The 12049-nt window shown below is 41.4% G+C and overlaps 1 protein-coding gene across 1 annotated transcript in view; it reads right to left on the bottom strand.

Moving 5' to 3' along the window:
* Positions 1-11705, bottom strand: part of LOC113007353 (neurabin-1) — a 28043-nt gene extending 16338 nt beyond the window's left edge. The window contains 2 exon segments of the mRNA XM_075410352.1: positions 8916-10946; positions 11465-11705. Of these exon segments, the coding sequence (XP_075266467.1) occupies positions 8916-10778 (1863 nt within the window). The 5' untranslated portion in view covers positions 10779-10946; positions 11465-11705.
* Between the last annotated feature and the right edge of the window lie 344 nt (positions 11706-12049).

The raw sequence follows: 12049 nt of genomic DNA, 5'->3' as shown, positions 1-12049 counted from the left end.
AGTGCGCATGGGAACCAGACAAATCCAAGAGCTCGTGTTTCATTTGCTCTGGTTCCCCTCCCGATCAAACAAATTTCCACACAGACTTGCTCGTGCTGGGCCAATCACAGCTGTTTGTGTAATATGGGTGGGTTTAAGATAATGATCAGCCTCTCCTCACACTGTAGTTTTCTTACATTTTGCCATCATTTAGTAGTGCATCACATGCAAGGTTATTATACACAACTAAAGGCTCAACTATCACGCTTTCTTATTTTAATAGAAAACTGGACTTGAAATAAAAATGACCATAAACTGAAAGAATACTTATTTACTACCTTTAGAAAATACAAAACTGTAATGCTGATCATGTGTTTTGTTACTTCTACCCTTAATTGACCCCTTTCTTTGATTTCTGGTTCTTTGGTTCTTTAGTAAATTAATAAAATAAGACGTACTTTAAGTATGCCATCTATACGTTTCCATGTCTTTCAATACACTAGCTGTCTGCAACATATGATATCTTAACAACTCCCACAACTGTAATGGTTGTCTGTTCTCTCCATGTGGGCTCACATGCACAGATGGATACATGCCCACACCCAAACTGAAATCCTTTCCATCTTTCCCTCCCCACAACAGAATACCAGTGTGGGAAATGAGTCAGCAGCTGTGAGGAAAAGTCAACCCAGAGAAATATTTTGCCAATGCAAAAAAAACAAAAAAAACAAGGGCTGACCACTGATTTGGAAAGCTCATAATGTAAGCAGACCTACAAAAAGACAACAAATCAAAACATGCTGTGGGAGCTAGATGGGGCAGGGGTGGTGGTCTGGCACAGATCAGAGAGTAAATGGGAAAAAAAAAAAGCAAAGGGACCCAGTGCTGTGATCCTGGGTAAATGCACCAGCAAACAGAAAAATATGCATCTACTACTTCCTGCATGCATTCTCCTAAAATGAGTTTGTAGAGTTCACCATGACTGACTGTAAGTCAAGTTTGAGTTTGCCTTTTTTAGACTTCAAAGTGTAAAGAACTGCAGCAGGAAGAGGTGGAGTCTGAGAAGCACACAGTGCCATAACAGAGTCAAATTTCCAAAAGGAGCGCAAACATAAACAGGTTGAACAGGTTTGTTTATAAATAGCACAAAAGCCACTTTTGTACAGCAAGAGCTTCTGAAAACTACAGTTATCTTTGAGTGAAATATACACAGCATCTGTTAAATGTGCTCGCTGGTAAAGGGATAATGAAACCGTTTAAGGCCATCACAATCAAGACTCATCCCATGCCAAGCTGTTTAATGAACAGCATTGAGCTGACGGCATTAGTATTCTGCCCTGTTTCGTCAGAGTCACTCACCAGTCCAGGTGGCTGAAGCAAAATCGAATCCCCTCCATTTGTTGGATCAGGGTGGGACCAAGTCAGACAAATTCCCCAACACAAGACCCATTTTAGTTAGGAAATGGAAAGCATAACGCTAAGGGGTGGATTGGCTGCAGAGGGTAGCATCCAAATGTCAACCCCCCCCCCCCTTTTTTTTTTTTTAAACTTTCTATGTAAAATACAACTAGAAGGACAAGCCTTCTGCCTTGCTTCAATTAAGTTTAGCTTGGCAAAAATGGGGGGGGGGGGGGGGGAGACACACTCCTGGCTCTCCCGGTTTTTCACCTCATTTTAAAGTCATTAAACTGTGATCTTCATGACAGTTGAAATGTCTAAAGATCCCAAACAAAAGCTTTACTGCGGGCATATGGGACACCAACCAATAAAAGAAGGTGCGTGCTTGGGCGGCAACCCATGTGTACAGTGTAATCACCAACAGTGCAAACAAAGAAAGATGTGCTATGAACTGTACAATCCTAAACCACACCCTGTGTGTTTGAGAAAGGACAATACAGTCACTTGACCAGCAACTGCTAGTAACACTTCCTGTGACTCTGTAAGTGCAGCAAAGCAGCAGGTGCAGATCCTTTTTTTGTGTGTTATGAACCACTTATGTATAATGTTCAAATTTCTTTGTGTGCAACACAACACACAAAACCGTGACAATTTGGACAGATGTAGAAAATATGTGGCCCGACAGTGATTTTGCAGACTTTGACCCCAAACAGCTAACACACCTACAGGAGAGATTGTTTATTTTAAAGAGTTCATTTGATCATGCTTGATGTTTTGCTCTATTACAGTGTTCAGGAAGAATGAGAAATCCAGGTTATACAAACATACTGTGCTACACGAAGATTTGTTTAATGGTTTATAGTAGAGCTGGGCGATATGAGATTTTTTCATATCACGATATGTTTTTTTCATTTCAGGCGATAACGATATCTATCACGATATAAGCCAAATAACTATATTTGTAAGATTTAAATGTGCCGTTGCTCACAAGTAAAATGTGAAATAATCAGCAGCTTGTTTTTATTTATTTATTATATTATTTATTTCCCATAATAAGTTCAACAGGGTAGATGTACTTAAGGAACATGAGACTTTTTCAGATAAATAAAGGCAAATATTGCAAACTACACAAAAGGCAGCCGCTAAAGCGTTTAAGTTTCAAAATAGAACAAACGAAACAGACTACTAAATTGTCAATTCCACTTAGAAACAAAATATTAATTCTAAAAATAAATCTTAGTTTGTGTTACAGAAGAACAGACAAAACTGACTAACTTTTGTCAATATCAAATAAACTGAGAACTAAAAGGAAATTCTCAATCTCTCCTTGTTGTAAAGCTTAGCTTTTCAAACAGTTTTAACGGTTACTTTAGTCTGACAAGAGCCGAATGACGAATTAGCGCTTCCAGTCAGAGACTGAGGCTACGTCCACACGTACACGGGTATTTTTGAAAACGGAGATTTTCCGTTTCCGTTTTAAAAAATAATCCCGTCCACACATAAAGGCAGAAATGAAGGAAAACGCTGCTATGAACATGCCAAAGCAGCAGGTGGCGCTAGATTCCTAACCGTGCAGAAATGTTGGCCAATCAGAAGTCTAGAAGCCTCGGTGGGAAAAAGTAAACAAAGCTGGGGCATAGAAGCAGAACCGAGTCGTATGTGTGGAGGGACAGTAACTGTGTGTATATGTAAGCATTTAAACACTGCAGAGAGTAGAATTAACAGTATTGTAGAAATTCATTTCACCGAAACAATAACGTGGCGCACAGTGTGACGCATGCACCAGTTCATTGTATTTCCAGACTTGCTTTCGGCACAATTTACAGTGCACGCTACTCTGTTTTTTGTCAGACTTGAAATAGCCGAAATACCTTCACACTACGGAACTTCTATGGCTCTTCCGTTCGACAATCTCTCCGGCGTTGGAACCATTATCTGTTTTCTCTTCGGTCACGCTCGGTTGATTTTTCTAGTCGGCACACTCATTTCCTCCATTACCCGCTGGCTGCTTCCCAAACAAACACACATGTGGCTTGGCACTTGTGCTGTACGTTACAAGTCATGCGACGTGACGCTGCGGCTGTGATTGGTTCGGCTCTGCGCTACTTAATTTGGATTGGCTGATCTTTTTTTTTTTTTAAGAGGACAAGAGCGGCGAGGTCTATCGCGATAGCTTAATTTCTCTATCGAGTAAAAGTTATATCGCGATACATATCGTTATCGTTCTATCGCCCAGCTCTAGTTTATAGGCATGTCCTTGTTCAGAATTTGTTTGGTGACGATTAAAAACAGACAGTCGGCTCTCTGAGTGACCATTTTGCTTTTAAATCCGAGTATGTACGATATGATATATAAGAGCATGTAGACTTCATCAGACAGTGTCACAGTAACAAAAACTAGACTTCAACAGTGCAGTGCCTTGGTAAATGACTCCAGTGTTTTGGCAGTTTTTCCTTGTGTAAATGGGCCACGTTAATGTCAACAATTCATTGTTATTCTGTTGTCTAACAACAGGAGCAGAAAAATATGCCCGTAAGAAGAGACTGATTGTGAATTCAGCTGTATCGAAATATGATATAAATGAGTGCAGAGAAGAGAGAAGAAAACAAAACAGATGTAAACTGAACAGAAAGCCAGCTGTGTTTAGCTGCAATGAAAAAGACAAAGCAAAATTAAGTCCAAGTAACACACGACTCTTCTCTATTGGTTATAAATTGGTCAAGTTTCCACAGTTCATGGCCAGCATTTTATTTTCCTGGAGATCTGATCTGTGTACAGTGATTAAAGCTAATCATTATGTTGACCACATTAGATGCACCAGGCAATGTTTGGTTTCTTTTACTGAAACTATCAGACTCAAGGGGGAAAAGCAAAAAACTCCTATTACCTCAGAACACCAGGTTACTGTTGTTCGAGTCAGAATTAAGATGTTTGTACATTAGTCATACCAACACATTAACTAGTTATGCATTCTGCAAGGTAAAATTACTGTTTTTGTTATCAGCAGAGACTGATGGTTTTAACCAAGACAACAGCTTCAGTTCCTTTTTATAAAGAGTGGTCTGACAACAGCTTCTACCTAAAAAAACAACTTTAAATACAGCCTACAGTTAAACTCCTAATGATCTTTAAGTCTGCTAAAATACATTTTGCTCCTGTCCATGCACAGTAGTGCAGGTTAGCAGCATGCTTTGATACTCCGTTATCAGTAAATTCTAGCTCAATTCCAGCCTATTAGTTACCCATTTTCTAAGTAGAAAGAGGGGGAAACTGGCATGCAAACGTTCTTGTTACAAAGGGGCTGAAAGACTGCTGGGAATAAGAGACTTTACATATTCACAACTCGTACTTTCATTTAGAAAATTCTCAGCAGAAATGTATTTTAATGATATGGGACCTGTAATGCAGTAGTGCAACATTTTATCCTGCTGATTCAGCTAGAAGGCCTCACAGGCTAACAGCACAGCAACATTTCCTTGTCCTACTAAAGTGTAACTATCCTACCTGCTTTATTTTCAACACCTTTATTCATCTTATATAGAACATCATGAGTATCATATTCGTGAAATGCATTTGGTAGTCAATCATTTGGTATTTTACATGTTGCTGGACTGCCTTAGAAGAGCTCTTCATCCAGCGTGATTCGTTTTGACACTGGACATGTCTGTCTTTCCTCCATAAAGAGGAAAGACATGTCCAGTGTCTTTCCTTCATAAAGAGGACCTTTGTTTCACACAGCACACCTCCTCCGTCAATAATACTCAGGTTACTTAGAGAGTTAATACTGTTCTGAGGCAGAGTACAAAGAACTTCCTCTCTCCTAGTCAGCTACAACTCAAGTGCACTCAGTCCCAGTGCCAACTCTGACTAATAGACAGTGGAGAATGATGCTGTGCTAGCAAAAGGCTTTAGTTTTCCAGGTAGGAATGTTCGCTGTGGGACAATCATGAGAGTACAACCAGCCCACGCTGTTGTGGTCCAAATCCGGGCAGATATCATCGTTTTAACAAACTCCTGCCCTATGATGCAGTGTGTGCATCAATCAGCCCTACTTTTCAAAAAGAATCACAGTCTAAGTAGAGCCACATAGAATATCCACCTGATCACATATTTGTCTGTTGCATAAGGTATCTGGTTTTCAGTTTCTATATTTGGGCGTTCATTATCTTTTGTTTTCAAATGGGAAACTATTTAACCACACAGCCCTGAAGCCTCAACATACTTTTCACTCCAGACAATGATCATCATGTCATGTCACGTCATTATCGACATCTTGGCGACATCAGTGAAAGATTCCACCACTTTTCTCAGTCTTTTAGCAACTCTTTCCCAAACTAAATAAATAAATCACCAACCTAAAAATCTATGGACAGTAATGCTGCCAATCTCAAGTCTTCTCCACCACGAGAATGCTGCTCAGTCTGAGCTAGCTAAACTGTACACACAAAGGTGTCACCCAAAAAAAGTCTTTACATAGCCTGAGGAAAAACGTAAGAAACTTGGTTTCTTCTGTCTTTTTCTCAGAGTGATACTTGTAAATGTAGCTAAAAATCACAGGCATCATCTTCAACTTATATCTTTAGTTACTTGTCAAGTAACGTCTCAAATATCTGAAGCAAAAACAAGCTCGTATTGTGGACAGCACTCATACTAACTAACATTAGTCCATACATGTAAATCAACAGGGAAATTCATTTTAACATCATTGATCAAAATCCATCCAACCTAACCACTTATTTACCTGAGGAGGGGCTGGAGCCTATGCCACTGACAAAGGGTGAGAAGTTGCGAGTCAACCAAGTAAGATTAATAACTAGGTGTACTTACTACACTGCCGACTTGCCCACATCATGGATGACAATATCCATAATGTGCATCCACATACTGTCCACACAGCAATCAGTGCTCTGGTTAGATGTGCCACATATTGATCAAAATTGTGGTTCTTTTTCAGAATTGACTATGTATGCACCACCTGATGCACCATCAGTGAAGCAAACATTTTGACCTAGCAAACTATGACACACTTGTTTTTTTGTTATGAACAAAGTAACTCATTCGTTAGTTGAGAAAACTGATTTATATATAATTCATTATATATAAATCAGTTTTCTGAAAACGAGATGTCCAAGGCTAAGAGGGATAGTGGATATACTGGCCAACGGATGTTGAATATGAAGCTGCCAGGCAGGAAGAAAAAAGGAAGACCACAAAGATTCATGGATGCAGTGAAAAAGGACATGCAGAGCATTGGTGTAATAGAGGAAGATGCTAGGGTGGGATTGACACAAATGAGCCACTGTGGTGACCCCTAAAGGGAGCAGCCGAAAGAAGAAGAAAACAGTATATTAAAAGGACTATAATTTTCATATTGTTCACATACTTAAGTGTCATGCCAGCAGTTTAGTATGTGAAAATTTGGAACAAGCCCTGCAGATGCCCACTGATACAAACTTACATATGAACTAATTTAACCTGATATCAAGGAGTTCTCTTTTACAGACAGTGAATTGCTACAGAGAAGACAGCTTAGTGTTTTGCTGTGACATGTGTCTATAAAGCTGTGTTTATTCCTGTCATAGCTAGATTTTGGGGGGGCTAAGGCACACAGTTTGTGTCCCCTTCAGGCCAGGTCAGCTTCTGGTCCCCTCTCTCAGGACCCCCTACCAGGATGACTGGGATAGGGAGGAGGACCCCACACCCTCAGATAACAGCACATTTCAAGGCCTGGATAAACACTGGGCTGTTCAAATGCTGTGTGAAATCTGCTGGTGTGATTCGTTTCCCCTGTTTTAGCAAAAAGTTGATGAGATATGATGACAGTTAAGTATCAGTAGCAGGAAAAAAATAAATAAATCACTTCTGCTTCACACCCCCTAATAACTAGGTGGTGATGTTTGCGCTCGTGATCTGTGTCAATACCAAAAGAGATTACATCAGCTGAAAAACAAGAGTGCAAACGTCTACAATATATAAAACAAATGATAGTACAGGGTTGTCTTTGCTACATCTAAATTCAATGTGATGCATTATCCCCTTAGTCTAGAAGTCTGTATATTCCCACTTATGTGCCTACTCTAGGAAGATGAAATTCACCACTGCTTATTTGGGGAATTATGTTTTTAAAACAGGGACTGAAAGAGAAACATCCCAGAGGAATTTGTGCAGAGGAATTTGCTACCCCCCCAACAAAACCCAAAACAAACAAATACAAAACAAAACAAAAAAAAGAAACAAACTAGCATTTAAATTTTTTAATTGGCCTTGTTAATTGACAATGCCTTTGCTCAAGTATAACTGATATTTGTGTTTATGCAGTGGTGGGTAATAACAGGAAAATTGAATAGTTTAATAAGGTGACACAGACTCTTTAATGTCCATGAATTAATGTTTAGAAGGTTCCTTTAGGTCAGGGGTGTCAAACTCAAATACACAGTGGGCCAAAATTCAAAACTGGAACAAAGTCGCGGGCTAACATTAATATTTATTGAGAAAAAAAAAAAAATCTTCCTCTAGATATAAGAATGAATCTTTTCTTATGGACTCAAACAAGTTTTGCTGAAAAACTGAATATGGAACAAGCAAAGCTTAATACTAAACAATATATATATTAGCTGTATAATACCAGTAGGCCTGCTCCAATAGTAATTTGGTATGGCTTCGCGGGCCAAATGACATTAGGCTGCGGGCCAAATTTGGCCCGCGGGCCAGAGTTTGACACCTATGCTTTAGGTGGTGACTAAGCCTGGAAAACCCCCATCTCTGGGTAAAATGAGATGAGTCATAAGAAAGAAGTCAAAAATATGTTAATTACAATTGTCCTCTCAATGTTCACCAACACCAACAAAACTAGAGACTCAGGTGGACTATAATGTAAATAAAAAATAACAAGTGTTACTGTTAGCCAGGGTCAACCAAAAAGAACTGTTGGACAAACTGGATAAATACGCACATCCATGTTGGACAGACATGAAAAATTCCTTATGACAGAAACAAATAATTCATGATCAAAAGGATAACCTGTCTAAATGAGTTAAAAAAAAAAAAAAAATTTGTACAGTGCAGTTTCTATGAGTCTACCTCCTTGCAGTCTTGTTCAGCAACACCTACTCTTGGACGCTTTTAAGCAAAGTCAACATTATTATAAAAAATATGACCAAACAAAACCACTACCCCCCTTATCCCCAAACAGCTCCCCTATTAGTCATGGGGATTAGGGAGACAAGGTTGTCAAACTACCTGTTTTCCTTGACCCTATGATTAAATGAAGCATCGTTTAGATTTTCTCAGCTGTGGCAAAACTCATCTGATGATACAGTGCAGCAGCTGTGACGTCAACAAGTCCAACAAAAGCATTCATTCTGAGCATACACTCATTTGTCTTGTGTCTTCTGGGAAACACCCCCAGTCAGACACCACTGCTGAGTCAGTGCGACGGTGGTTTATAATGAAGGTGCTGTGCAATTTGTTTTAGGTTTTTTTGTTTTTGTCTCAGATGAGCAAGAATGCTTCAGATGCAAACAACACAAAATACTTACCAGAATGGGATCCGTAGAGAACTTGATTTTCCTTTTTAAGGGAGGCTCTTCCTCATCTGACAAACCAAGGACCTCATAACAGTCATCGTATTCCCCATACATCTGATCCTCCTCATCTTCCTCCTCCTCTTCCCTGAGGACCTGGTCCACTTCCCTGTCATCCACAAACGCTGCATTTTCTATACCATACACTACTGGAGAAGCTCTATCCTGTATGCCCTGGCCCACCTGCTCCTCCAGCTCACCCTCTTCTTCTGCTGCTGCTTCATCATCTACGTCACGTGTGTCTTCACTATCCCGACTCACAACTACATTGTCTTCCATTCTCTCTTTCAGCCCAAATTCCCCATTATCCTCTAAGAGTGTACCTTCGCCTACATCCTCTGCAGTCCATTGTGCCTCTTTTGTGTCATCTCTTAATAAGACCTGGTGGGCAGGGGTACAGTTCAGTTTTTCTGGAGCATGGGTTCTTTTCAGGTCTAACTGCTGATCTTTGGGTTGCTGAACCTTCTGAGCCTGAAACACATCGTCATTATTCTCATCTTCATTCTCCTCACTTTCCGAGGACTCATGCTGAACCACTACCAGTTCAGCACGTACCATGCCCACCCCTTTGGATTCTGGAGAGGAGTTTTGACTGGGAATCTTGTCCCCAACAGGACTGCGTGCTACACGGTCATTACTCTTGGCTTTTTCAGGGTATTTGCCCCCGTTGTCATTCTGTAAGCCACCAGCTGATGGAAGAGGCTGTTTCACATCCCTTGGGGGTGGACTTTGTGGTTTGCCCCTCTCTGAGTCAACAGATGTCCTACTAAATCCATCACCAGATGATGTCAAGCACTTGTGACCATGGCTAACTGGGCTTGTTTGCTCTGGTGAGAGAGGTTTGTGGGTGGCATCGGTTGTAAAAGAAACTGATTTGGATGCTGAACTGGTAGCTGGAAATGTTGGTTTTGGCCCAATATTTGTCCCTAAAGGTGCTGGTTTGTTGTCTCTCTTTTTGTTAGTGGCATCAGAGAAAGAGTCTACGGCGTCTTTAACAGGAGATGTAGGTTTATGTAAGGTGTCCCCTGTTGGAGAGGTAGGCACTATGTGTGCAGTGGTACTGTGTTGTTTAGCAGATGTTGTGCTACTGTCTTCTGAGTCATTCTCAACTATATAATTCTCCAACCTCTTTGACAAGGGCCCCGCATTTAGTGACACCCGAGGCAGTTTCTCAATATCAGCCTTCTCATCTGGCCGATTTTTAACTGCAGGTGAAGGAGTTTGCTCTGATTTGTTAGTGGTCTCTGATCCTGATACTCTCCTTGTGCTTTTCCCTTCATCAGAGGCACTTCCAAGTGACAAACGATTTACTACTCTGTTTGGAGATTGTTTTTCCACGGCAGGCTGCTCTTTAATGCCCCTTTCAAAGAGTTTTCTGGTCACAGAAAACTTCTCTGCCAAGGCCACTTTGTCAATCTCAGCATCTTCTCCCTTGGGCGTTTTATCCAAAATGTGCGATTCTGGGCTTGCTGCACTGTTCAAGTTAAGTCTGTGAGTGCTGACCGGAAACTGCACCTTTGGTGGAGACACCTGGGTTACATCAGACTTTAAATTCACTTTCCCATCTTGGCTCTCCTGTTGCTGACCATCCATCTGTAGGAATATATTCTTTATCTTGTTCACTCTGGTCCCAAAAGGCCTCCCCCTTGAGTCCTCCCGGTTGTCACTGGATCCATTTGCAAAGGTATTAGACGCATTTTCGGACTTTGTCCCATCAAAGGAGCACTTAATGGCGTGGAAGTCAGACTTGTATGCATTTCTGTGAGGGGACGCGCTCCTCAGGCTCCTCTCGCCTGCTTTGCTCTCCGCTTTGATCATTCTGTTTGTTTACGCTGCACACAACTCTTAAAATCCAGCTCTGGAGAGAGTTACAGTGTTTGACGGTGAGCAATTGTCCCTCGACAACTTTACACAACTGATGTCATGGGTCCGGCGGAGAATTTCTGGAGCACGGTTGTATCAACTAAGCACAAGCAGTAAAGTCTCCTACAGAGAGAAAAGCAGAGCAAAGTCTATCAGTGCATGGACGAAACAATGCGGTCTCACCACAGCCAACGACAACGTTAGCTATTTTAGAAACTGCACGCAAACAGGTCGTTCAACTTTCAAATCAAAATAGCCTGAAATGTAGCTTCAGGTAAGCCTGCAACTTGTGTTGCACTTCATTTGGCTAGCAACTTGGAAAGGTTAGCGTGAACAGCCGATTGTGTGTATTAGCGCTAAGGTACAGCAACATTATGAGGCTCTAAAGCCACTTTAATGAACTACGAACTTCTTTTTGAACAAATTAAACCGGTTAAACATTACTCAAAACGTCGGCACCGCCAAACATTGATTTTAAAAAAAAGCGCGACCAACTTCAGCTTAGTCGGCCAACAGTTCAATAGGAGCGAACGTTGGTATCTCGCTCTCGACAACTCATTGTGGCAATTCCAGCACGAGTTGTTGACAATATTTCAACATAAAACACCACACCAAGGTGAACAACTTTCTCAGCCTCTCACCTCTTTGTTGTTCCATCGTGCTAGCCCTCTAAAACTCGTCAAGCGTTTCAGTTTTACACTACCAAAGTTGTCCCTTCTCCTTGCTCACCGCCATCATTCCCCCGCTCCAGCGGCTTTTTCCCCCTGCCTCCTCTTTGCACTTCCAGACCTGCCGCGGAGCTGCGCGCGCACACGAGTCTTCTGTCTGTCTGCACGGGCGCGCCGCTGGGACAGACGGAGTGATCGGGAGCGCGCGCACATTCCAGGACTGTAACCCACCGCTTTCCTCGCTCCACCCTCCACTCTATTTCTCCACAGACACGAGGAGGAGTGGAGGGAAAGGCGTGGGAAGCTCACCCTAAAAGTCAGAGAGCTCACCTAAACCTTCGGGCGGATAAAATGGAAACCTTTAACAGTACTCGTTGCAGAACATGTAGAGCATGTCAACAATACTATTATTTTTCTTTAGATAGGCCCCAATGAAAAAGGCATTTCCTTACAACCTTTCCAGTAGAATGGGATCTCTGACTTTTTGCTGTTATAATATGTCACACATTAAGTTCAGTTTGGCCAACATACCACAGCAGGAGCACTCCTCAAGCTGTA

The sequence above is a fragment of the Astatotilapia calliptera genome, chromosome 16, assembly GCF_900246225.1.
Source record: "Astatotilapia calliptera chromosome 16, fAstCal1.2, whole genome shotgun sequence".
NCBI classification, from domain to species: Eukaryota; Metazoa; Chordata; class Actinopteri; order Cichliformes; family Cichlidae; genus Astatotilapia; species Astatotilapia calliptera.
The sequence above is the reverse complement of the archived record's forward strand: the minus strand, read 5'-3'. Positions and strand labels throughout refer to the sequence as shown.